Source organism: Orbicella faveolata, unplaced genomic scaffold (genome assembly GCF_042242905.1).
Source record: "Orbicella faveolata isolate gen_17 unplaced genomic scaffold, um_ofav_v1 contig_2, whole genome shotgun sequence".
Classification (NCBI taxonomy): domain Eukaryota; kingdom Metazoa; phylum Cnidaria; class Anthozoa; order Scleractinia; family Merulinidae; genus Orbicella; species Orbicella faveolata.
Window position 1 is genome coordinate 19,556,446 of NW_028301547.1, and position 27,898 is coordinate 19,584,343.

Below are 27,898 nucleotides of genomic sequence, written 5' to 3' on the forward strand. Positions count from 1 at the left end.
TATACTTATACTTTGAGATATGGTGCAAACCCTTTCAGCAGGAGGAGACTCCATACAAAAATGAAGATGGCTAACTATCTTTGGGGATCAAGTTAGAAAACAAATCTTTAAAACTTTTTACATATGTATACTATTTTGGTATTTTTGTGAGATTTCATTTGGTAGGGATTTGGGGACTGCGTATTTTGTAACCACTACATTTCAGTCATACCCCACAACAAAAGAAAAAATTGTAAACTTCTTTTGTGCGGGAGTCCCCATGTTAAGTAAGAAAGAATATGATGATTAATAACAATGTCTTGTCTTTCTCAATAAGAAAGAACAAGAAATACCATCAAAAAGCGCAGAAGACAGTTCTGTTATGTGATCAACATTTTTGGTGGCTCCCCAGAAATCCCTGAAATCACGGCTCTATTTTCATCATCACACCATCTTACACCTCAATCTGCTGATGTAATCCTATTTCGGGCTGAAACTATAAAATCGCTCGCAGTTTACCTCACATACATGTACATGCTGGATTATTTTCATTAGTAACAACATTCTATATATTACGATAGGTACACATCCTATTGGAAAGGTGATTTGCAACATTTCAATGGATAAATAGTGCGATATCGAAGAGAGAGATTCATGGCGTTTTTTAAGGGTGGAAACCCTGGAAAAATGCAATCTATACGTTAATTAAGCACTGGCGGCAATAACAATTGCCATGGGTATTGGCCGAGAGACACAGTATCTTGGTATTGGCGCATTAAAATCTGTGACGACAGACACCGCTTCTTCTATCGCATTCATTCAAGTCTCTATGAAGAATAAATGCAAAAAAACAGTGTGTGTGTTACTGTGAGTTAACGAGTAGACAGAACATGAAGCTTAACCCATTCGTTGTAAGTATTTTTGTGTTCAAGTTGAAATAACTTACCCTCGCAAGTCCTTTGGTCGAGCTTCAACTGGAAACCATTTGGACATGTGCAGTAATAACTTCCTTGGGTATTTTTACATCCATTGCTACAGCGTGTTTTTTGTGTATCGCATTCGTTTATGTCTGTATGGAGAATAAACAATTAGGCGTAGATACTATTAGAAACACGATTTGCCAGATTTAATTGGCCAACAACTAGAATCCTACCATCTAATGCAAATGCTGCAATCTGATTCGCTTAACTATCATACACTATTAGCCATAAGTGTGCAATGGCTGGAGTTCGTTTACAAAATGGCAACGTTATCTTGCTTCTCCGAAGTTTCAAAGAACGGTTTAGAAAAACTACTGGATAAATTTAATAACTGAGGAGAATATAACAAGGACTTTCGCTGTTACGCGAATTTTACAGCTGCAAGTTTCGAACGGCAATTCGGTAAGCACAATTTTTTTCGTCAAAACGTAAAGTTTCATAAAAAAATGTAGAGGGAGAAATTTTAAGAATTTATTTTTTCAAGGTAAGTTTACTTGAGTTTTGCTCAAACTTTGACCTCATCAAATATCACTTCACGATCAAAGATATGTCTGAATCCTAATCCCATTGTTTATACAATATGGAAGGTTACAACACACTAAATACTTAAGTTAGTTTGCGTCGGGAAATAGAAAGGGCTAGCTTTACTTTCTCTATCGTTCTAACGTACCTACGCATTGGTCGGTTTCGTTCCTTTTGAATCCTCTCTCGCACACTGGGTATTAAAAACATAAGTTATTAAAGAAAGTCACCATTTTTGGTGTTTTCAATCAAATAAGATAATCCCCGAAAAGACAGTAAATTAATCATTATTCAACGGGTGATTACATAAGGAACTTCAAACGGGACTGAAATTTAAGCCCATTTGTTAGAGGGTGTTTTCATAGCGAATTCTTTTCTGAACTGAAATTTCAGCCCGATAAAGGGACTACAATATTATTGTAAAATTTTGTCGCGATTACCTGATGAATTTGAACATGGGAAGGGGACTTGAATTTCGTCGTGATTACATGGAAAATTTTAACCCGGGATGAACCTTTTCTCCTTCACAGCCATCATCTTGTTCATTGGAAACAAAATCATTGTGCATTTCCAAGCTTGGGCTGAAATTCCATTCCAACTCTAGTTCAACAGCAGTTCGACTCACTGGTGAGTCACGTTAGATATGTTTGAGCAGCCCGTGCGACCAGTTGCGCGCGTAATTCGAGAAAGGTCGGTTGTGTTTTCTGAAGTTCTTTAATATATAGATTTAGGCCAGCCTAAAAGCGTAGCTCCTGGGCCGGGTTGCTCAGAGCCCGATAAAGCTAACCCAGGAAAAGGTAGAATTTTAATTTTAATTTTGTAACTTTGCGGTAAGGTTTTATGTATATTGTTTGGGCTTCTGTTTTGAGTTTTAATAATCACCATGTACACAAAACAAAGCAGCAAAAAACATTTGTATAGAAGAAAAAGTTATAACTCGGTTACTTTTAATCCTGGGTTAGCGTTAACCGGCTTCCGAACAATCCCGCCCTGTTTTCAACAAATTAAGCTGACATGAGCCCGCGATCCAATCGAAAACCAGCTTTTTGTCAGCAGTCAACTTCAAAAAAGCATGTGACCTCAATCAGCTCTAGACTTAAGCCCGCGATGTGGTCATGTGATACTGGTCAGCAGATACCTTGTTTTGACAGTTGTCAATTGACTATAACATCGATGTCCAATACCAAAGAAGGACGCTATAAGCCAAGGGTGTATGTCTGTCAACCTATTAATTGGAGTGTATATGGCCACCAGCTTGCGCGAATCCGTCGTGCGTACGTGCCCACGAGCAATACCGCTAGCCATGATAACCATAAGAAAATCAATTCATGGGTTTCCTTTTCTTTCCCAAATGGGTATAGGGCTCCGCTTGGCGGCCCTTCAGGCCACCGGAGCTCCGCGATAATATAGATAGGACCCTGCGCGTTCTGATTGGTCAAAAACCCATGTTTTATCAGAAATTATAGTATAGATAGGACCTTGCGCGCGCTCTGATTGGTCAAAAACCCTTGTTTTATTTCGCAAATAAAGAAGCTTAAGCCGTGTATTGCACTGATAAAATACTCCGGACATTCGAGAACACTAGAGAAATGTAGAAAACACTCACCTGCGGCTCGTGTTTTCTACATTTCCCTCGTGTCCTCAAATTATCGTCGAGTTTTATCAGTGTAATACACGGCTTAGGCTTCTTTATTTGTGAAATAAAACATACAAAATGCGTATTTTATTGTTTTTCGCCACATTACATCTGTGTCATAAAGTAAATGAAGAAGCTTAAGCCGTGAATTACACTCTGAGAAAACACTCCGGACATTTAAGAACACTCGAGAGATAAAGAAAACACTCGCCTGCGGCTCGTGTTTCCTACATTTTCATCGTGTTCTCAAATGCCCTTCGTGTTTTATCACAGTGTAATACACGGCTTAGGCTTCTTTATTTGTTAAATAACTCACAGACACTGCGGTCTCCTCTGCCTCCATCTCCGCAGAAGTTACAGCTCTTCATACATTTCTCTTTCATGGAAGTTAGGAATCTACGTTGATTGCAGTATCCCTTTCTAACCCAGTTAGCGCAATAATCTACCTTGTCCGTACAACCTGGGAAAAAAGAATTACAATAAATACAGCAGAATCCCGTCTTTTTGAACCACCCAGAGAACGGGAAATGGTCCAAATAAAATCGGGAGGTTGGAAAAATCGAATGCAAATTGTTCCAAAAAACTTAGACTGAGAAGTTTGATTCAGTGGAATTGATTTAATCTGTGTAGTGCTTAGTCCGAGTGCACGAGAATTCTCTGGCGCACATATGAACATTGCACGTCTCAGAAAATTGCTTTTCCGTGCTTCCGCCTTTATTGCCCGTTAATAGGGACTTTAAGCAAATCGCTACGGCTGGCGCTGATACGGCCACCGAAGGTAAATTTTCCCCAAAATGGGACACTGCGCATGTACGTTGGTTGCATCCAGCCGTAGCGTGAAATCTGACAACGTGAGTCGGGATGTTTTGCTGTAGTGGCTCCTACGTTGGGTTTATTTCGCTTCTCTGGTCCTGTTCAACGGACATTTCGGCATTTTAAGAATTCCATTGGATACTATATCGTTTAAAGTCAACTTAAGTAAAAGATTGTGGCAAGGTTGCCTCTCATAAGCTTGTAAATCCGTATCCTGAATGGCGAAGTGAGTCAAGTGAAATATTCGTGTTGAGCACGAGGTTGTTTTTCTTCGGTTAAGTTTGCTTTGAGGGTTTAGTGAAGATGTTTTATATCTGGATAACTATACGATGCTATTTTGCTTCTTTGAACATTGATATATTTGTGTTCTTCACTCGATATTCTTTGAGATATTTGTCTCTGGAATTATATATTTCATCCATCAAATTGTTATGGCACGAAGTTTATGGCATTTGCTTTCGCTCAGAAATAATCTTTTCGTCCTGGGAAGGCGAATAACGGCCATCGTCGTTTGAGCGAAGCCATTAGGCTTTGAGAAACTACATAAAAGAGATTTTAAACTCCTTTAATAGCCGATGTTTCTTTCATCTTTGTATTTCGCTTTGTTCCCGGGCTTTGTTAAACTTAAAATTTGGCAGACCACCGAGACGTACTCTCCCCAGACCTTTTCAGTCACGGCAGCCGTAGAAGCACCAGTCGTAGTGATTTACTTAACCTCCCTGATATACAGTCGACCGACGATTCACGAAGGCGTGCTGAGAGATCTGAGGAAAGCTACTGACACCTAGGGTACATTTGGCTGGGAGAAAAAGAAAATGGTTATATGAAAGCTCGACAAGGTTCTCTAAGACATGACAATATGCTACCTAGAGACGCTGTCTTACATCAGCACTAGTACGCTACATTCCCCCGCATTGTTTTGCTTTGGTAAATTATAAGTTTCTTATCAGTAAGTAATGGAATAACTTCAAGTTAGACTCTGAGATCGTGCTCTTACTTACAAAATATCAATACCTATATTGCCCATTTTAAAAAGTGTGACGCGATGACCTTTTGAATTCTTTGCTCTTAATGCGCCACCAGATGTAAGTACATGTAAGTATCGATTTATATTCCTTGATTGATTTTTCTTTAGCTATACTCAAATCCTTTTCTATCATGGGCCCGTTTGCTGCACAACACGATTTTGGAAACAACTCGGATAAATTTAAAGTTGGTACCCGTGCCCGCTTTCTCCTGTGCTGAGACCGCGTTGATAGGTAGCCCAAGCACAGTTACCAATTTTCAAATGCGAGCTGCCCCAAAAATATCATGCAGTGTAATGTGACTTTAGTCGATTTTCTACAAAACTAAACTTTTATTGGTTTATTGATCTAAACCAGAGACAAAATTGTAGTTTTCATACCAGTGATAAAGGGACACTTTCTCATTTAAAATAAATGGTCTGAAATTGGACCTGCACAAATTATCTAATTATTTGATTAGCAATTCATTGTTTCATTTAAGTTGTTTTATATCGTATTTGTGTAACTATTTATAGCGGTGTTCTGCAAGGCAGAGCCGCTCTAGTGAGCACCATAGGTAATAAAGAAGTAAAAATGATCTTTATCAAACATTTTGGCTACCAAACAGAAGGCACACATGATCGTTATCTTTACACATCTTTAGCAGCCATTTTGTACACAATGGTTGTTGACGGACGATCGACCAACTGACTGCTAATTTACATAACCTGATCACTTCTAGAACTCTCTAAAGCTACGCCATCACTCAGTAAAAGAGAAAAAATATTCTTTGACGCGGATTTGCACGAACGCGAGATGCCATTGCCAATCATTTAACAATTATGCATGGATACACTTAACAAATTGCTAAAAAGGTGTATTGTCAAATTTTCAGATCCATAGTTCAGATATTTAAGCTTCCAGAACACGACTGATTTATTCAATTAGAGAACATGCATGGGCACGGTATATATGTACTTCATAATTTCTCAGCTAGCTCTGACGCACACATACACAAATTTGCAGTTCTAACCGCACCAGTCTTGCTGGGATACTCTTTCCCAAATATCAGATAGAAACGTCCAATATTTGAAGTCACTTATTTTGTCCTGTTTGTGTAATCAGGTCAGTCGTAATGAATTTTATGTTTTGTAAATTTCCTTGCGTGTTGTTGGGCGAGGAGAGGGTGAGGATGGGTGGAAATGAATTTTGAATATGGAACTGAACTCCATTGTTTTGTTTAGCATAATAAATTGCAATGGCAATTTGAGGGTTATTATCTAATCCTCATTTGACATTCAGAATATCCGAATAGTCGAATTTGAGACCCTACGACGCAGTTTTTTCCTACGTGATAGGTTTCACGCATAATGACCGCGCGGCAAATTACACATTTTAACGATTTCTTTCTTTATTATTAGTTTTTTTTACAACATTTACTGAAATTTTTTTGCAACATTATAGACATACCTCTGAAATAATACAACTCAGTGTACAACACAATAAGTTACATGTCTGCCCATTTCATGGTTCAAGAGAGTAACAACAACATAGCACTTTATTGGAAATAACATAATAAGTTAATCCTAACAATTAATTGCTGGCGAGCCCTAGTGAGGCAGCAGCCTATTCTTTACAATAGCGAGAAAAAGCCAAAATTTGTCGGATATAAGATCGGAGACATGCGCAGTCGAATGTGTTTTTTATATCCGGGCATTCCGGGGTGCTTGTGAATGCACGTGAAAATATCGATCGATTTTGAGCAATAGCTGTGTACAGCTCTCCCGCTCTGCTAGAAATCAAGGACAGATAAACGAGGTTAAATATAGCTGTCTTTAATTGCTTGTGGAAGTATTCATCAAGGTCATGAACGGTTTAGTGATGACTCTCGAGGAAGACAAGAGATTTTTGTGTTTGGCTGCTCTATTATGTGAGCAATTTTTGTCGATTCGCGAATGGAGGTGCCAAGATATCGATCAAGTCCTACTTCATGGAGATCATGTTTTTCTCAGTGCATTCAGCAGCAGTGAAGTGTGTGGCAAAAATGCTTCCATTCGGAGTTAACTGCCGACTGCAGCTTGCTGGTTATGGGAGAAAAGAGAGGAAGGTGTGAAGCCAACCTGCTTTATGTCAAAAGCGACTTCGGTACCACAGGCAAATCATTCACAGTATTCTTCGCCCGTTGAGGCGTTAAATTTGATCGTTAAGTTAAAATCTCTGCCCGTTGAGGTAAATACTTCGACCATTGAGTTACATTTGCCCGTTGAGGCAAAAGAAAAGCTTGCAATCATATTGTTCTGTGGATTTTGATTCCTTCCTTTAATGCGATTTAAGCAGCTCATCGTGACCTTGAAAATCAACCCACAGAAGTATAATTGGCCTCAAAAGACTTGTAAACCCCTAGACAATAAATTCCCAGACTCAAACTGGAGTGTCATTGTGATGCGGATTGCACAGAGCGAAGTTTATGATAGGGTATGAGTCACTGAATTTTGCCTGTTTTTGACCAGACATGGGGTGGTAACGAATTTGTGAGTTTTTGGCGGGTTTAAAAAACTATTTCAAGAAAAAGATCCCACCACGTTTCTAGGCTTACCACAGGCTATCTCTGGGAAGAATACGAAAAATTTTGATTTTTCATCATGTGCCACATATTTTTGATATGGCTCGGTCCTAGTGGACATTTCTTCTTGAATCAATAGCATAGGTGATTATGTAAATAAATAACTAATTAACTTAATTCACAGTTTTTGTGCACTGTGCTGAATGTGTAACTCAAAACAAACGTTACAGGATCGATCAGAAGAAACCTAACAGGGAACGCGTTTGCGAACGGGAACGGAACGGACACAGAACGGGTACGAGAACGTGAACTGAACGGGTGAAGAACAGGTACAGAACGGATACAGAACGGATACCGAACGGATACCGAACAGAAATGGAACGGATACGGAACGGTTACGAATCACAAAAATGGAAAAAAGCGTTCTCCAGAATTAACGCAAACTATAAGAGAACACGTTCTTCAGAAGTGCTATCAGAGTGCTTACCAAGGATTTGGAAACAATGTAACTTTAAGTACGTTTGTTCAGTTTTTGTCCAGCCCGGCGATCTTGAGAGAATGAGAGAACGAATCATCTTATGTCTTTTTTTTTTCTTTTTCCACGCACTAAGCAAGCATCTTCCCTGCATCTTCTTGTCCATTTCGTGTTCATCGCGGCCATTTTGTTATTGTCAACAAGCTCAACTTATGTCCAAATAAGGAAATGGATGGATGAGTCGAGTTAGACTGGGATTGAAAGGTTTCCTCGTGAAGAGAAACAAAACAAAACATCGATGTCTTAGTTGACCTTTATTACGGTGTTGTTCACCAAATTTGCGGAGGGATCGGCGAAGATAACGTTCAGTCTGAAAATTCGCCTGTGAAAATAACACCAGTAAAAGTATCATAAAATGCTCGCTTCAGCTTTTTGTCAGTACTTCGCACCGCTCGCGTCCTCCAGCCAAGTTTCAGCCGCATTCGCCGAACAGTTTTCGCCGATACTTCAATGTTAAATCTCACTAAACGTATTTGTGTAAATACAAGAGCCGAAAGTTCGTCTTTTGCTTGCATTTTTTCATCGATGGCGTTAAAAGTGCTTGGCAAGCTGGTTTACTTCTTCCTTTCCTTGGGCAATCACACAGATTGCCGGTCGCTTTGTATCGTTTCGGAAAAACACTTACTATAAACTGGCCTTGAAGTTGCAATACCATCTTCCCGTATTTTCCGAGTAACTGGACTCATATTTTCACCACGAAAATTTAAGTTTACTGTCCGTATTCTCGCATAAAGGGGACAGTTTTAACATTTTATGAAATGAAAATGAGTGTCGCTAATCTTGTAAACCAGTTCTCGGAAACCTTGTTCCTCTGAACGAGTTCCAAGAATGCTTACCGATGGAACGCTTACAGAACGGGAACAGAACAGCACAGAACGGATACAGAACGGGAACTGAATGGATACAGAACGGATACGGAACGGATACAGAACAGATACGGAATGGATACAGAACGGGAACGGGAACGCGTTTGGAACAGAAACAGAACGCGTTCGGTCAAGCGTTCCCTGTTAGGTTTCTTCTGATCGGTACTGCAGGCTTTACAGGGCAGACCATACTATACCATGAACTCAACAATTTTTTTCGCAGAAAGTAACGTGGCAAGTTAAAAATGCAGAAATGTTGTAATGGAAAGGAATTGAAGGTGCCCTTGGAATATTGTAAGGCGGAGTTGTATTTATTATAATTAAAATGCATTTAAAAGTGAAAGTGAAGAATGATCATCGCAGTTAATTTTCCAATTTAAGCAATTGGAAAGAGGAATCCTGAAAAAAAAAAAAAAAAAAAAAAAAAAAAAAAAATCAGGGCTTCAACGGGATTCGAACCCGTGACCTCCGCGATACCGGTGCGATGCTCTACCAACTGAGCTATGAAGCCACACATTGGGAGCGAGGTCAATTAGTTGAGTTCATATCTTCCCGTGAGGAGTGAAATGATGTGAAGTTTATATGAAATAGTTCATATATGAACTGCGGTTATAGATGAAAGTGAAGAATGATCATCGCAGTTAATTTTCCAATGTGTGGCTTCATAGCTCAGTTGGTAGAGCACCGCACCGGTATCGCGGAGGTCACGGGTTCGAATCCCGTTGAAGCCCTGATTTTTTTTTTTTCAGGCTTCTTCTTTCCAATTGCTTAAATTGGAAAATTAACTGCGATGATCGTTCTTCACTTTCATCTATAACCGCAGTTCATATATGAACTATTTCATATAAACTTCACATTAAAATGCATTTAGTCACAAAATTATCCAAAGAGACAAAGAGAGAAATGGCAATCTTACTTGTTTTTGTTGGTGGTGGAGGTGTTTTGGCATTAGATGTCTTCCCTGCTGTATGTAGAGTGACTGGTATAGGGACATGAGGATTACTATCGAGTGGGTTCTCGGTTGTCCCATGTAAAATTAGTGTCCAGTTGAAAAGTGTTCCTTTTAAACAAAATGCAGCGTCAAGCTCCAAATAAAGAAAAATACAACTAGAAAGAAATGTATAGAGGATAATACAGGGGCGCGCGTAGATATGAAATATCTCTTCGAGTCTTCAGCTCAGTATCTCACGAGTGAATGCATCGAACGAGTGTGATGTAAAATGGAACACGAGAAGAGATATTCCACATCTATAAGCAACCATGTATTATTTTGATTATTATATAAACATACTGAAAACGACGTTTTGAAGATTTTCTGAAGATGTCCGTCCACTTTCCGAAGATTTCCAGAGATTCCCCAAAAATTGTCTAAAGGCCAGTTGAACGTTTCCCAACATTTTCCGAAATTTTCTGAAGATTAATGAAGATTTCTGAAGATAACCGAAGACTGCCGAAGACTTTCAAGGTGGATCTGAAGATGTTTCGATCACACACCAACAAATCTAAGTACAGTTTAACGGTCAAACATGCTATCAGTGAAGTCAACAATATCTTCACTAGTAACGATATGGAAAATAAGCCACCGAGTGCCAGATGTGGTTTCATATGAATTTTATGAGTGGTATATTTTCCAATAAAATACTCGTGGTAATATAATGATATGATATGATATGATATAATATGATATAATATGATATATGATATATGATATATGATATATGAGATATGAGATATGAGATATGAGATATATGATATATGATATATGATATACGATATATGATGTGATGTGATGTGTGATATGATGTGATGTTCACACCACACACAATGCAAACAAACAAAAATAACAATGCCCTGCTCATTCTTGAAAATAACATATAGGCATAACTAACCTGTGTTATCATGATCCAGTTTTGCGTTCTCCAGTGTCAATCTCCATCGGCCAATGGCGTTCTCTCCCCAGTGATGTAAGGACATAAGAACCCAATTTAGGTCTTTAGCTCCGAAGGAGCTGTCAGACATCCTATAGTGTGTAAGGTTGGACACAGTTCCTTGCGGTGATATAAGCTTAATCAAAAGTTCGCCACGCAGTTTGTAGGTCAAATTAACACTGACCTCAACATGTTCTAAGTAATTAATAGCACCATTAGTGTTATCACAGAAATCACTCCAGTTATTCAAGTCAATCATTTCTTCCAACTTTCCTTTTGATGGGATTAGACTGAAACAAACAAACAAATGATAAATAAATAACTAACTAACTAAATAAATAAATAAATATAGACGGTTAAAAGTGCTTCCTGACTGAGGCAACAAAGATGCAAACCAAAAGGATCACGAGGATTCACAGTCCCGATTCGGTGAATAATAAAAACTGGTTAAAAAGAGACCGAAAATGGACAACGTTTGGTTTAAAAAGTAAAAGTATTGTAAAACTTTATAATAAAATGTTTCGGTCTCTCGACCTTCGTCAGTTACAAAAAGTGCGTAAACAACTCACAACTTAAATACGATTTTCACAACAATAAATGATAAACAGGTTACGTAACAGATGGAAAAAAAACAATAGGTGTACAAAAACGTAAATCAGCTACAGCAAGTTAAAGTGGGTACAATTAGTGACAAAAGTTATGTAATTGCCTCAGCGCAACAGGTTCCCCAATAGGGGCCTCTGAATCACTAAACATATCGGTATCATAACAAAATCCCCAAGAAGGACCGCTAAACAATAAGTAATAATTTCCCAACCGGGAGCCTTTGAATGACCCAGTTAGTATAAAAATAACAGAATACCCAAAGGGGGCCCTGAGCACTGAAACGACCACAATTAAGGACCACCATTATTTATTTAGTGCGTACACAACGACTAGTTAAAAAAAAAAAAAAAAAAAAAAAAATCAGAGTTAAAAATGTACCTCAAGAAAATCGCAACCCATTGCCCAAAGTCCACTAAAATTAACTAAAATTAATTATAGTGGATGCAATTTTTTGAATGAAATTCTTGTCTTTTGTTTAGCCCAAAAGGTGAAAGGGAAAATAACTGCGCACTCCAGTATGCTTCTTTCGTGATTAATAAATTTTCAGTATTTTCGGACGTGCTGGTTTGGATTTGGCCAATACATTGAAATGTGAAGTCCGATAGCACGTGTGGAGTTCGGTTGAAGTGTATGGCAACTTTGCAATTCCAAACCAGCATGTCCGAAAATACTAAACGTAATTATTTACTAATCACGAAAGAAGCATACTGGAATGCACAGTTATTTTCCCTTTCACCTTTTGGGCTAAACAAAAGACGAGAATTTCATTCAAAAAATCTCATCCACTATAATTAATTTTAGTTAATTTTAGTAGACCGACTATGGGTAATGGGTTGCGATTTTCTTGAGGTGCATTTTTAACTCTGATTTTTTTTTTTTAACTAGTCGTTGTGTACGCACTAAATAAATAATGATGGTCCTTAACTGTGGTCGTTTCAGCGCTCAGGGGCCCCCTTTGGGGATTCTGTTATTTTTATACTAACTGGGTCATTCAAAGGCTCCCAGCTGGGAAATTATTACTTATTGTTTAGCGGTCCTTCTTGGGGATTTTGTTATGATACCGATGTGTGTAGTGATTCAGAGGCCCCTATTGGGGAGCCTGTTGCGCTGAGGCAATTACATAACTTTTGTCACTAGTTTAATTGTATTCAGTCTAACTTGCTGTAGCTGATTTACGTTTTTGTACACCTATTGTTTTCTTTCCATCTGTTACATATACTAACCTGTTTATCATTCATTGTTGTGAAAATCGTATTTAAGCTGTGAGTTGTTTATGCACTTTTTGTAACCGACGAAGGTCGAGAGACCGAAACGTTTCATTATAAAGTTTTACATATTTTTTTCTTTTTAAACCAAACGTTGTCCATTTTCGGTCTCTTTTTAACCAGTTTTTAAATAAATAAATATATCTATAAATAAATCATCCCTAACTCAACCAAACTTAAGGCATTAAGAACACATTTCACAGTTGACGTTCTCGAGGAAGCATTTTTCAGTAGCCAACTACCGCTGGAATAGCATTACTATATTTGTTGGTCCATGTCAAGACGCGAAATGTACTAATAGAAAGTGCTAATTATTCTTTAATTTGGGTTTGTTTGCTTCATTATTTCCTTCGCCTTTTCCAACAATAAAGAATTCACAAAAGAGAATACAAAGGAAACAATGCAAATGGAAATAAACACGTGCACAATGCAAAGGAAAAGCGTTTTCTTTGATGGGTTTCATGGCCGTAGGCCAGTCATTAAAAGTGCATGAAGGCAATTTCAGCATGAAAAAGTGAAAGATGAGTCCAATATTACAATACAATAAAGTAGCTAAAAAATTCATAATTGTTTAGTTATTTCTTCTTTCCTCCTCGTCCTCCTCGTCCTCCTCGTCCTCCTCCTCCTCCTTCTCATCCTCATCATCCTCCTCCTCATCCTCCTCATCCTCATCCTCATCTTTATCATCCTCATCATCATCCTCCTCAACATCCTCCTCCTCCTCATCCTCATCCTCATCCTCATCCTCATCCTCATCCTCATCATCATTTCATTGTATTTAAGTTCTTATTGGATTAAAATTCAGCAGTTGGAGGTTTGTTTTTCTTAATTGTCTTTCGGTAATTCCAGAGAATGGGACTCAACTGTTACGTCACTTCACAAAGACTTTTGCATACTTTACAGCGGACGAGGAAAGGTAAGCTGGCGTTCTGCCAATGTAAAAGGCTACATATGTTTACTGTATGTCGAGGTGATTTAAAATAATGGCCAGTGACAATATAATGATCGAATGACAGTTTTGCATCATACCTATTTACACGAGGACCTGGTATGGAGCACACCACGGCATTTGAAACCCTCTTCCATTTGAGTGCCACATCAACCATCTTGCTTGCATCCATAAGACCGAATCCAACATAATCGTTCACTACATCGACAAACAAAGACTCAAAATGGAGGCACGCGTGCTGTAGTTATATGTATAATTTTAGTATAATAACTTACCCATATGCATGCATCGATGTGTGCATATTACTATTAATCATGCTTTGAGGGGAATCTGTGCTATACAGATGACGTTGGCTACACCATTTACATTAGCACACTGAGGAACCTTATTCGATCTCAGACTAGTTACATGTACAACAACAAACACTTGTAGCTGCGACCATTTTAGCAAAATGTGTTCAAACTATATCAATTTTGCTCTTTATATTCTTTTATCATGATTATTGCTAATGCTGAATCACATACAAACCATTGAAAATTGCTTCCTTGCTTTCGATTGCTTTCTTGGCTTGGCTCTCCTTACATAGAACTTCACATTTAATCCCCCAAGAGTTGAACAAAGACCCACCTTTGAAGCCAGCTCCATTCTGGCTCCAACTGTTACCAGTGATTTTAATAGGATCTCGACGGGTGCTTCTTACAATGATGTGCTGCACATCTCGCCAAGTAAGGTCTGGACTGGAAAGGAAATACCCAATTACATTAACATCATTGCCTTATATTTGCACCCAGGTGCTATTGAGCCAGCAACTATCTGTTAGCCAACTAACTATCTGATGAGGAGGATGGAGGAGGGGATAATTTAGTTGTAGACCGGATTGAGCACCTCTATCAAGATGAAGAAGAAATGTTCCTACTGTAGTTCTATGTGACAGAAGCTTCATCTAAAGGCCAGCAACATTACTGAGACATGTGATGCGTGTCCATTGGATTGAAGAGAATCTTGTTAATTACCTTAATTGCACCACAGGTAAATTTACAGATTTATCTTGTTTTTGGAACGTGGCCCTTATTATAGGCAATGACACCACCTTAAGGCCCAGGTACTTAAATTAAGCTTTAAATTATTCTTAAGAGCCAATTCCTGTAAATACCAAAAATGAGGTGACAGTCGCGAAATTTCGGATTTCTTCGTATTTCGCCAAAATAACCTCATAGTGAGTTGTTTTCAAAAACACCATTCAAAGGTCCTGAAGCGCTTTAGTTTTCTCGAAATCGAGGAAAGTCCGAAAATCGCCATTTTAGCTCCCTGCCGCCGCCGAAAATTGCCTAAAATTGTGCATTTTCTTTTCGCTCGTACAGATCAACATGATGATATCTATCAATATTAACTTTGGATAGCTCATAGTGCATGTCTTGCTGTTTCTAAAGCATTAATTTGACTAGCAAAAGCTGCAAGTGTTATAATATTTTAGGCCAATACAAGTACCTTCATCGAAGCTCGTGAGCGAAAGGGCTCATTTTAGCTAATTTCAATACCATCAAAAGCCCACTGGTACATTGAATTTGAAGTCGAAACTAAAATTTTCTGAAAGCCCATACTCCATATTATGTTGTGTGAAAGTCTCTTCCGCGGCCCGAAAAAAGTACCCTGTCGAGAGCAGTAAACGTGTGGTACATTTTCAGAAATTCGTCATTCGTGAAACCAACATGGAACTTGGAAAGCTACCTTCATCATGAACAAAAATAAGCGAATGGAAGCCTTTTTCGTCAATAAAGATGCTTGGAATCTGTTTTCTTTTCCTTTTAGATGGACCACATGATTAACTTCGGCAAACATTTGCAGTAAATGAAAAAAGACGCTGCCTTCGGTATAGTATAATGTTTTATGTTTTATGTGGAAGACCCACAGCTGAAAAAAAAAAAAAAGAAAAGCATTTTGAAACGTGAAACTTGTGTAATCAATCAATCGATTACAGTTGCATCCATCATGCTTGGCGTAAATATTCGAGCACAACCATTTCATGTAAACAGGCACACTCTACTTTAAAAATAACCGTCTCATCTCAGCATTTCTTGAAATCCTGGTCTGAAACTAGGTGATGATAACAAAGCGCGAGCAGTTGGCGAAACCTCATGATCAACTGTCGCAGAGTTGTGGCATAAATATTACGGCAAAATAATTCGACCGTTGTATTTCTTACCCGTGTGCTTGCAATTCTAATGGGCACAATTGCCCCTATTTTTTACCACCAGATTTATAGATGAATAGTTCGTTTTCTATAACCTAATATGGCATATATCTCTGAATGAAACACATACTGTGACATCATTTTGCTTTGAATGTTCCAACAGTCGTCTGCCACTTGCAAAACGTATAAAGCAGCAAGACAGAAAACCACAAATGTTTCTTCACCAATCGCGCTACGCTTTCCAGATTTCTTTCTTACTAAGTTTCCAGACTTCGTTCTCTTGTAAAGTTCCAAGACTCTGTCGTTCTGTTGGCCGATCCGAATAACTGTCATGGTGTTAGTTGAGTACTTGACTTTGTTTGGTGGTCGCAGTTCAGACAATTCGGCAAATGTGGATTGCGTGACAATCGTGAACATATGACATTTTGCAAAGTGAGTGAAGATGGTGACGTAGACCCCGAGGGGAGGAGGACACCCATATAAAAAGGACGGAGGTGCTCGTGAAAAGTTTGAAAAGAACCTTAAGAGGTATCAAGATCCTGTTTTGTGGGCGTGGCTTGAAACTTTCTCTCTCTTAAGAGATACCAATTCTTACATAACACATTTTAATATCTCCTGTCATATTTCTATTCGGATCAGTACCCTAAATGGCATCCCAGAAGCTCCCGCTGTGGACCTTTTGAAACTAAAACACCCTAAAGGCTACTTAAACTTCATTTTTAACCCCTAAAAGGTAGGAAAAGCACTCCCATCATTTTTATATGGGAGCCTGCCTGCCTCGCCGGGTACGTGGACAGCGAATCAAAACTGTTCCTTGCTCTCCTCGTGTAGGCAGGGTGTTTTCTCTCTACGTCTGCGTAAAAAAAATGGAAACTACAGTCGAATCTCCACTATGAGCTACCTCTACAGAAATGGCCACCTCTCTGCAACGGCCACTTTTTTCGTACTGGAGGAAGGTCACTCCTATTTCAATCTCTCTAGAATGGCCACCTCTACACAACGGCAAAAGCCACTAAAACGCGTCCCAACTGCCAAAATAGCCTCTTCGAAACGGCCAGTTAATCAACAACTGACGAGCCCTGTCTACAAAACCCCATTTTTTTATTGGACATGGTCACGAAACTTGATCTATACCACGCGTCGTTGGTCTCTATGTCTGTTTGGTTTCTGTCTTACTGATATATTTTGATTGTGTTACCTATTTACATGTCACACTGAGCATTTGTTTTTTTAAGATAAAAATCTTGAATCCCAAGAAAATAACGGTGTCGTGCTTCACCCCTACTGATACCGTTCCATGAAAGGCACTTTCCTCAGTTCCCAACGTGAAAGTTTCGACTTTATTACCGTTAATAAAAAACCACACCCTTCCTATTCAATTTCAAAACACAGATATACTGTTTGTGTTTTTGGTATAGAAATGCATCGGGGACATGACTGGGATGGAAAAAGAAGGTCTAGGAGGCACTAGTCTTAAATGGGTGCCTGTTGAATATTTACGTACATATTCACTCTTGTTACTTTCTTTTTTTTAAAACTATATAGACTAAACAGTCGAACCTCTACCAACGGTCACCTCTCCTCAGCAGACTCCTCTCTACAACAGACACATTTTTTGTCCCGGTGGATAGTTCATACATTTGCTCTTACGTTTGCCTCTAAATTGTGCAAAATAACGCTACAATACATAATGTTAACTATTTTATACCGCCTAATTATGGATGTAGAAGGTCGCTTTGCCCATAATTGTGAATTCTCAAGGTAAAATAAAGGAAAATTTTAGCTCTTCTGATTGTCCGATTTTTCTGCTACCGAATTCCTGGCTAAGGAGGTATATATATGGGCGCTTTCCATTCGACCAAAAATTTCAGGATTTTCTGGAACCTTTCCCAGGAAATTTCCATACCATTCATGCCTGTTTCGCAAATTTTTAGACTTTTTGGTCGAATGGAAAGCGCCCATATTATAGTATATATCGTTTAGCAGAAAGCAACAGGGGTATGTATGTAAACGCAAACCGCGTATCTAAAATCCGATGCCCTCTAGGCTTCTTTTGCTCTTTTTGTATCCCAGCACTTTCAACGGTGCATTTCTATTCAAAAAGCACAAACGACAAACATGTATTTTAAAGGTAAAGAGGAAAGTTGTGTGGTACCACTTTTGTGAAGGCAGTAATACTTTCCATTAATCTACGTAGATATGCCGTGATAACAGGACCCGCCGCTCTGTGATTCGTCGAGTTCTGTCCTTTTGCAGAATTAAACAACACCCCCTTCCCCCCTAAATCTTCCAATTTCGTCCAAAAATGTTTAGTTAGGCTGACAGTGCGAACTACTTAACTTGCACGAGCAAACAGTTTGGATTCACTCGCCGCCGTCTTCACTCACTTCGAAAGTGGCCGTTTGTCACGTGTTTGTCACGCAGTCCACATTTGCCGATTTGTCTAAACTGGGACCACCAAACAAACGTCAAGTACTTACTCAAGTAACACTATGACAGTTATTTGGACTGGCTAACAGAACGGCGAAGTCGTGGAATTTTCAAAGGGAGCGAAGTCTGGAAACTTTCTAAGAAAAAAATCTGGAAAGCGTAGTGCAATTGGCGAAGAAACATATGTGGTTTTCTGCTTGCTGCTTTATACGTTTTGCAAGTGGCGGACGACTGTTGGAACATTCGAAGCAAAGTGATATCACAGTATCTGTTTTATTCAGAGGTATGTGCCATATTACGTGATAGGAAACGAACGATTCATCTATAAATCTGGTGGTAAAAAATAGGGGCAATTGTACCCATTAGAATTGCAAGCACACGGGTAAGCACACGGTCGAATTATTTTGCCGTAATATTTATGCCACAACTCTGCGACAGTTCATCATGAGGTTTCGCCAACTGCTCGCGCTTTGTTATCATCACCTGGTTTCAGACCAGGATTTCCAGAAATGCTGAGATGAGACGGTTATTTTTAAAGTAGAGTGTGCCTGTTTACATGAAATGGTTGTGCTCGAATATTTACGCCAAACATGATCGGCAGGTTTTTTTGCAGGGTGCAGGGTGCAGGTTGCAGGTTGAAATTTAATTATAACTGGAAAACCGCTGGCACTTAAAAGAAACGTACAGGTGGTAGACTTACCGTGACTGTTACATGATTCTGTTTACAATCGCTCAGAAAGGTGGCTTCCACCCAAGTGCCAAACCCGCCGAAGCGATGGGAGGAGAGTATATTCCTATGATTTTAAGCCTGCAATGAATTATTGTTTTTGAAGAAACATCTGAAATATCATCTGAAACATCTGCTGAATTTGGTTTCTTCCCTGTGAGTACCAAAATGAAAGCACACAGTCTAAGCATGTGCTAGTATATTCCGATAGGCTTTGGTAGATTGTGCTAGCATAATTTTTAGCATAATTTAGAAAAACGAGCATAATTTAAAGCTTTTATTTCAGTTTAGCACTGCTAGCATAATCCGAGCTTTTATGCCTTGAAAACAAAAAAAAACCCATCATAGTTCTAGAATAATTCAGTTTGTACTTTACTTCTGTATTGTTATTGGAAAATATCGAGGTCTGGAAGACTCTAGCTAGGTCACCCCGTACATATCTGAGAGGCTGAGACTCTCCTCAGGCCACCACGCTTATGGCTCGGCGGCTCGGCCCCTCAGGCCTTAGATCAAAGATGGCGTCGTCCTCGAGTACATCCACTGATTCCACTCCCAGCACTTCCAGCACTCCCAGTGCCGTACCGAGAGCTTCAATCTCTAGACTCTGCAACCGCTGAACGAGTATTCTCTATTCTTAACTCATCGTTCAATGATTCACAAGAGCATGCTCTCGTGGACTATTTACAGGCTTGTGTAATGCTTCAGTACAATAACCGATAACAGAGAGATTAACAACATGCATAGTTGTCTTTATACTAAACTGAGGGCTTTGCCTGGATGGCGTCTAAAACAAGTATATACAAGTAACTTTCTGACCCGGATTCAGAACCCAGAAATGGTTGATTTGGATATCATTTGGCTTTTCGAGGTGCGCACATGCGTATTTGCCATGCTGAAGACTGTAAGACTGGAAGGTGGACTGTCTGAATGTTCATTAAAGTCAAAATTGATAGAGTTAAGCTACTGGCGATCTTTATTTTCCTTAAAATCCAAGTAGCATAACTTCGGTGACAGAGAGCATAATTTTCAGAAAGTAGCATAATTTTGGCATAATTTCTAAAAAATATGAGCACTGCTAAAAGCATAATAAGCTTTTTTTTCGAGCACAATCTACCAAAGCCTATATTCCGACGGTTAAAATCTTATATTATTTCATTTCCTTATTTATTTGCTTCATTTGTGATGGCAATCTTCTGTTGTTAAGCTTACAGTTCTTGTTGACCGAGCCAATTCTGGAATCGATGGAAACATCTGTGGAGCGGCCATTCAGATGGCTTTGAAGAGATTTCACTGGTCTCAGCGTGTCGATCGATAAGTACTTATGGCGGATCGATCGTATTTTCACTACGTGAAGGGTCGAACTACTTTATCTAAGAACCCCTGACGAGTATCAAGGTTATTAATTATTTTTAGTGCCAGCGGTTTTCCAGTTATAATTAAATTTCAACCTGCAACCTGCAACCTGCACCCTGCAAAAGAGACCTGCCGAACATGATGGATGCAACTGTAATCGATTGATTGATTACACAAGTTTCACGTTTCAAAATGCTTTTTTTTTTTTTTTCGGCTGAGGGTCTTCCACATAAAGCTGTCGATATTGAAAGAATAATGTGTGCTATAGTTGTAACCTTCCAAAAGAAACATACAGTAGGCGGAAGTAAAATCAGTTTCGCGCGATATGCACGTGCTGGTGATCAAAATAAATTTACATACATTACACTATACCGAAAGCAGCGTCTTTTTTCATTTACTGCAAATGTTTGCCGAAGTTAATCATGTGGTCCATCTAAAAGGAAAAGAAAACAGATTCCAAGCATCTTTATTGACGAAAAAGGCTCCCATTCGCTTATTTTTGTTCTTGATGAAGGTAGCTTTCCAAGTTCCATGTTGGTTTCACGAATGACGAATTTCTAAAAGTGTACCACACGTTTACTGCTCTCGACAGGGTCCTTTTTTCGGGCCGCGGAAGAGACTTTCACACAACATAATATGGAGTATGGGCTTTCAGAAAATTTTAGTTTCGACTTCAAATTCAATGTACCAGTGGGCTTTTGATGGTATTGAAATTAGCTAAAATGAGCCCTTTCGCTCACGAGCTTCGATGAAGGTACTTGTATTGGCCTAAAATATTATAACACTTGCAGCTTTTGCTAGTCAAATTAATGCTTTAGAAACAGCAAGACATGCACTATGAGCTATCCAAAGTTAATATTGATAGATATCATCACGTTGATCTGTACGAGCGAAAAGAAAATGCACAATTTTAGGCAATTTTCGGCGGCGGCAGGGAGCTAAAATGGCGATTTTCGGACTTCCCTCGATTTCGAAAAAATTAAAGCGCTGCAGGACCTTTCAATGGTGTCTTTGAAAACAACTCACTATAGAGGTTATTTTGGCAAAATATGAAGAAATCCGAAATTTCGCGACTGTCATCTCATTCTATGTATTTACAGGAATCGACTCTTAATATCCATTACTTCGGTTATTATACAACACTAAAAGTCTTCGTAATTTGCCTTGGACGTCTGGTAAAGGAGATAATAGGATAAGATCAGTTCTGTCCGCAGTTTGTATAGCCATGGGCTGATAACACATATGAAGAGTGTCGATAGGAAGCCAAAAAATTATGAATAACAGATAATTTGAGTTGACATTGAATAAAAGGAGTTATCATTCCATGCATCATTTGGCAGGGAGCTCAGCACAAAATCTGCACATACATATAATTGTCCACAAATAACGGTCTGCTCATGCGTATATATAAGCATCTGACAGTGATTTTGTTGCAGATGATTTAAGATAAATATTCTGCTCATGCTGTTGCTGTGTCCAAAATGGAGACTCATTTTCAAGGGTCGTCAGAAAGAAAGGAAAACAAGAAACGAAAAACAGCGAATACAGCATTGCAACTTCTGCAAGACAAATCAGGGCACACCCCCCATTTCACAAAACTGTTTTGTGAAAAAAAAAGTGACTGAATGATAGTGAAAAACAGTAAAATACACAGCTCCATTAAAAAGAAAAACGAGCTGACAGTGTCTTGGAGATCAAATCTTTGTCTCAGCCTTAGACTCCACTAAATAATTGACTGTTCAATAACAAACAGCAATATTTTGCTCAACCTCCGTCAATAATATCATTGTTAATTGCCTTAGAGTATACCTAGGAACTACTACAGTAGGGCGACCTGCAAGCCTTCCTCGTATAAGCATGGTGGTTTGATCTGGTTTCTGGAGGCCTCCTTACCATTCTTTTTGTTTACTAGTTAAACATTGTGTATTTTTAGTATGTACTGTAAAACTATCATTTTAAGTTAACATTGTACAAGTAGTTGTACAAGTATATCGCTCTTTAAAATATTAGATCATAATATTAATAGTAATAATAAATAGTAACAATAATAGACTCACTACTCCAATATATATTATATATGTTTTTGCATGGCAAAGAAATTTAATTTGTTAATAAACAAAAGTAAATAATTATCATGGCTTGACAACCAAACAAATATGACCAACTAACTTTGCACTTAGCATCAAGGCTATAAGTCCAGATGCCATTGCCGTGGCAGCAGAACTACCTCCAAAGTTTTCTGTGCAAGCCTTATTTGTATCAGCAGTGATCTGTAAAGAGATAAGTATTATGCTTGTGTTGAGATTCCCTGTGATCACTGATGACCTCTGGAGCCATTACAATCATTGATACATGTATTCGATGAAGTGGCTACAATTGAACATAATTTGGCAAAATAGGAGTAACAACCAGCTGGTTGCTTGAGATATTGTTTGTTGTTTTTCACTGCTAGTTTATCTGGTCACGATACACTTATTTAACTCAACATGACTTAGCTGACTCTCACAGCAAGACTAGATCCATTCAGTATCTTTTTCAAGGTGTAAATGTTTTTAAACCTTTACGAGGTAAAATCCGCCATTTTGAAAATGGGTAACACCTATAATTGAGGGCGACATAAAGAGATTTGAGTACATGTACACAGATATCAGGTATTCAGTTGTCAACATTAATATCTCTCACAGAAGTTCATTTTTGCATTATTTGCAAATCGTAAACCTAAGATGTAATATTAGGCGGTGTGGAAAATCATGAGGTAGATTTTTTTTCACATTTAATGTCTACGTGTACATGTTTTTCCTGTAGACGTGACAAAAAAGAAAATGAAAATAATACATTTAAGCAATGAAGGAACAGGAAACAGGAAAAATTCTAAGATTTCAAAAATAAAATCTCCCATACTAACAATTTTTAAAAATCGATTAATACAAATGGCAAATAAAGGACCTAAACAAAAATCAATATCAAGGGAAGAAATCTTGCCTTTTAAAGGACAGTTTTAAAACATTGCCTTTGCTACTATGGCTTGTGCATGTAGGCCAATGCACATTCCATATACATCCCATCATTGAAAGCAAAGTACACTAAGGTGTTCCACATTCTATGCGGAGCAGCCCATACATGTATGTAGTCTAAAATATATCATAAATATTAATAACAAACTGATCCCAGTGAATCATTAAGTATAACGAAGGTATGCATAAGTTACATGAGACTAAGCCATCGACCTGAGATTTGAAAATGTACTTTCACATATTATTAGTTCAGCTAAAGAGATACTACAACTGTATCTACATGCACCAGCTGTCTGTCACTAAAATGATTGAAAAAAACAATTTTGTTTTAGGCACAGATATTGATTAATCCGTAACAATTACAAATTACCAAGTGGTCTTGATAGCAATAATTATCTATAATTATTTTTAAAAATACAATAACAATGCTTTGCAGCTTCTGGAGCATTTTTCGATGTTTCAAACATCATCATCAGCCATCAAGAATATACATACTTTGATACAATTTATAGAGTGATCAGTTAATTTATACAACTGCCTATACAATGATTCTTTATAAATTCAAATAGCAAACTACATTAAATGTAAACTGATGTATTAACCAACCAATAACACAGAAAGAAAAACTAACCAAAAATAAATGGTTAAAGTTAATATACTAATTTAAACGCTGAAATAAATTTTTTTCGCAGATTGCTACAAGACGTATTGTTTACTGTTCATCGATACAAAGTCACAGGCAGAATGTGCAGAGAGAGAGAGAGAGAAAGGGAGAGAGAGAGAGAGAGAGAGAGAGAGAGAGAGAGAGAGAGAGAGAGAGAGAGAGAGAGAGAGAGAGAAAGAGAGAGAGAGAGAGGGAGGGAGGGAGGGAGGGAGGGAAAAAAAAAAAAAGCCCGCGCTGATAGATTCCTTTGCTTGGATCACAAAAATAATGCCTGCAATCGTGGACAAAAATCCTTGGGACACTTATTTAATGTAACGAATTATCTGTGTTTTAGTACTGAAGTTTGAAAAAAAAAACGCTGCTATATCCTTTAAAAACGAGTTGCTATCCCCCCTACCCTCCCAACAGAATGTTGAAAATCAGGTGAAATTGCAGGTACCAGTTTTCAACATTGTATGGGGGGTGAGGGGCGAGGTTAGGCAGGTGAAGTGCAAAAGCGCCAAAAGTGCAAATTTGTCCCAAGACTTTTGTCCATGATTGTAGCATTCGTATTTTTTTTGGTTGCTTTATGAAACCACATTTCTCAAATTATTTTATACTTAGAAGCCATTCGAGCCAAGTTAAGTAACAATGGCACAAGGTGCGATGCATAACGGTTTCGGATATTCTCTATGAATACTTCTGCTTTGATTAATTCTGCTAAATTCAGAAGAGTTTTCCGGGTCTGAGTTTTTAAGACACCTTATGAGACCTTTGAATCAGCAAAAACTCATCTCAAGTTTCATAGCAAGTGGGCGTAAGTATATTCCGTGCACGAGGTAGTAAAGGAAGGAAATGGAACAGTAAACAAGACGATGTACAAACTTGTGACGATACAAACAGCAACAATGAATGCAAGAAAGATTTCCGCTGGCAATCCTGACCTAGCAAAGATTACATTATTGAGATGTTTATTCCAGTTTACTGATAGCAAAGAAGTTTCCTCGTAACCTGTGTTTTCTCATTGTTTACATTCAGCTCCACCAAATAGACACCACCTCTGACAACTTTCCTCGACCACCTTGTTTGCATGCTAATAATTGAAGAAAAACTGACCCGCCACCCACACTGCTAGGCGCTTTTTCTGATCCGAAAGAACAGTTTTATGTTTTCAAAACCAAGGAGAAACCTTCAAGTGAGATCGACAATGTGAAGTTGTGTAGTCTGACAAGTGAATTTGTAACGGGCCACAACTTCTGAAAACGAGAAATCAATGTAAAAAAGGGGTTACCAGGACTAGAACTCTCAAAATTAAATTTAGGGTATAGCTTCGCTCACTATTAACTTGCAGTTTGTTCTGTTTAACAGCAAAAAAGACCAGCAAACTGAAGATTCACTTTTTTTATGCAAAGTAGCATGACATTAAAAATAGAATTTTCGCACAAAAATTTAGCCTAGATAATGGTAACAATTTAACGAGTTTGAAATGTTTAAATAGGTTACAATGACCATGTCACAGCTTAAATATTCTATTCTGTAGTTCGGCTAATTATTTTTTGTAGATCTTTCAGTAAATCATGGATAGCAATCGCAGAAAGTCAGAATAAGGTGATATTCTTTGCTAAACATTTGGCGGGTAATTTTCCGACAAATGATTTTTTCGGGACTTTGTGAGACCAATTAATCCAGTTTGCTTGTAGATACCAATTTTAATGTAAAAAGACTATCAAAAATGTTTTTCTGTGGAAATAAACTGCCGCACTTTTGAAAAATGACTCACTGAGAATGGCTAAAATTTGGTTCACGCTCATTAATGATTGGAGGCGATATGTGGCACCTTGTGAAAATGGTAGAATTAAAGAAAAAGACCTCTAATATATCTTAGTAAGCTAATTAGGGGACAAATATATCATCGCACGAAAATAAGAGTTTCTGGAATTTGTATGAGGTATCTTTTAGGCTCACCTAAAGTTGCCCGAAATTTCGGCCATTTTAGACCGCTTGAGAGGCCAAAATCATGATGTGGTGATATCTCGAAGAAAAACGAATGCCTACCTCGGCAAATGTCATGGTTGTTAATCTTTTTTGGATAGCTTTTATACTGTGAAAAGATGAAGGTAAACGGCCGACCTTGATCTTTTGGTCCTGCCTGGTTTTCCCTGGCAATGACACTTAAATAACCATTGAAGGTTTTCTACAAGGACCCAGAATAAAGCTGGCTTATACAGGGGCTAAAGGCCACACCAATTTAATTTTAGCAAAGTTCTTAATCTTTTTGACAATACAATATACTGATCACTCTTTCAAGCATAACTATTATATTCATTATACTGTATATGGCTTATGATGATGTTTGAAACATCAAAACATGCATATGTTTAAACTTAGATTAATTTAAAACATGTTTTGTTTTGTCTTGTGTTTTTGTTTCTGATTTGTTTTGTTGTTTTTTTTTAATAATACAATTACTTGGAAGTACAGCTTCGTACGCTGTCAAAAAAAAAAGCTTTTGAGCTGTATTAACGGACATGTATACCAAATTCATCCAACTATATTTGACTTGTTTCACCTCCTTTATTGCCAAATTAATTAATGTCATGCAAAAGCCCACTTTAAAAAGGACCATTACATGATTCTGTCTTTGTTCTTAGCATTACCCTTGAAATCCTTAATCATATATACAATATTTCCGAAAGTTAAAAGTTATGAAAAAGTAGTACTCTTTGCCAAATTAAAAAAGTCCCTAAATGCTGAACAGACATTAAGGAGACCACATGGCCAATTTGCAGATTAAATTTCCTTAAGTAAACTCACACTGTAACTCTCTTTAATATTCTTCCACTTCCTTTGTTACAAACTCAGTTGTTGCTAAAAAATGCAGCTCAAATTGTTGAAAGGAAATGTTTTAGCAAATATCTGTAAACATTCTTCAACCCAACTTTAAAGTTTAGGTAACTATAATCATTGTGGTTGTGAAATCAAAATATACCGCAAGAAACAGTAAGTGATAGAATACAATTAAATCATGTTCATTTATAATACCAGCAAGAGCTTGAGCCAATGTTGATGGGAAAAAAAACAATCAGCTGTCAGTTGTACAGTATACCCTCAATGTCATGACAAGCCTGCTTTTAAAATATAATTATATATTGTTTAACAGCACATGTCAGCTTTCATTACTCCATTCATGATGTCTTCCCACCCATCAGATTGATGAATGCAAAAAACAGGCTAACCCCAATACCAGTTATGCATGTATAGCCACAGTATGTTTCAGACACTGTAACATTAGCTTCCGTAAGGCCCACAACTAGTTTAAATCAAGTATGAGGGGGTTTAAAGACAGCAGCTAGCCAGTAGCTTTAGACCACTACCCCGAGAGTGACATACTCATCTGGCCAGTTGAGGCCAGCTAGCTCAGCATGATCATTACTATTGCATGTACATGTAGGTGGATGACTGAATTAACAAAATCAGTGAGATACAGCTGTCCACTCCTCGGAGTAGCTACACCTTTTATGGCATAACTGATAAAATATCTTTATCCAATATTAATTTTTGACCTACCAATGGACTGCTATCACCAAAGACATCTCTGCTGTAGGTTACTGCCATGATTCCAGCACAGTGCTCGCCATAGCCAGGAATTGCACCATCACTGTTAATTCCTGTAATGGCAATTGTGTATATACTGTTTACATAGCCATTGAATGCACAACTGTCTTCGACAATGATTCCACCATTTCCGGCAGAAAATACATAGATTGACCCACGGCCTGCACGACCCTATAAGTTAAACAAAAAAATAATATCTGTAACAACTGTGTAAATTATTGATGAACTGCCAGATGAGAACTCGCAGGAACAACATGATATCTTCACACGCACCTTTCC

General features: G+C 38.1%; 1 protein-coding gene across 3 annotated transcripts in view; it reads right to left on the bottom strand.

Annotated features, from left to right (window-relative positions):
* Window positions 1-27,898, bottom strand: part of LOC149112321 (furin-like) — an 88,741-nt gene that overhangs the window by 28,909 nt on the left and 31,934 nt on the right. Inside the window, exons 8-16 of one of the 3 annotated variants that reach the window (XM_089290146.1) lie at window positions 27,572-27,790; window positions 22,517-22,617; window positions 14,274-14,383; window positions 13,727-13,844; window positions 10,788-11,116; window positions 9,815-9,958; window positions 3,434-3,577; window positions 1,630-1,674; window positions 926-1,048 (exon numbers count right to left, since the gene is read on the bottom strand). In XM_089290146.1, the coding sequence (XP_089146272.1) occupies window positions 926-1,048; window positions 1,630-1,674; window positions 3,434-3,577; window positions 9,815-9,958; window positions 10,788-11,116; window positions 13,727-13,844; window positions 14,274-14,383; window positions 22,517-22,617; window positions 27,572-27,790 (1,333 nt within the window). The remainder of the gene's footprint in view (window positions 1-925; window positions 1,049-1,629; window positions 1,675-3,433; window positions 3,578-9,814; window positions 9,959-10,787; window positions 11,117-13,726; window positions 13,845-14,273; window positions 14,384-22,516; window positions 22,618-27,571; window positions 27,791-27,898) is intronic. The other 2 variants (XM_089290148.1, XM_089290147.1) reach the window with 2 other exon arrangements.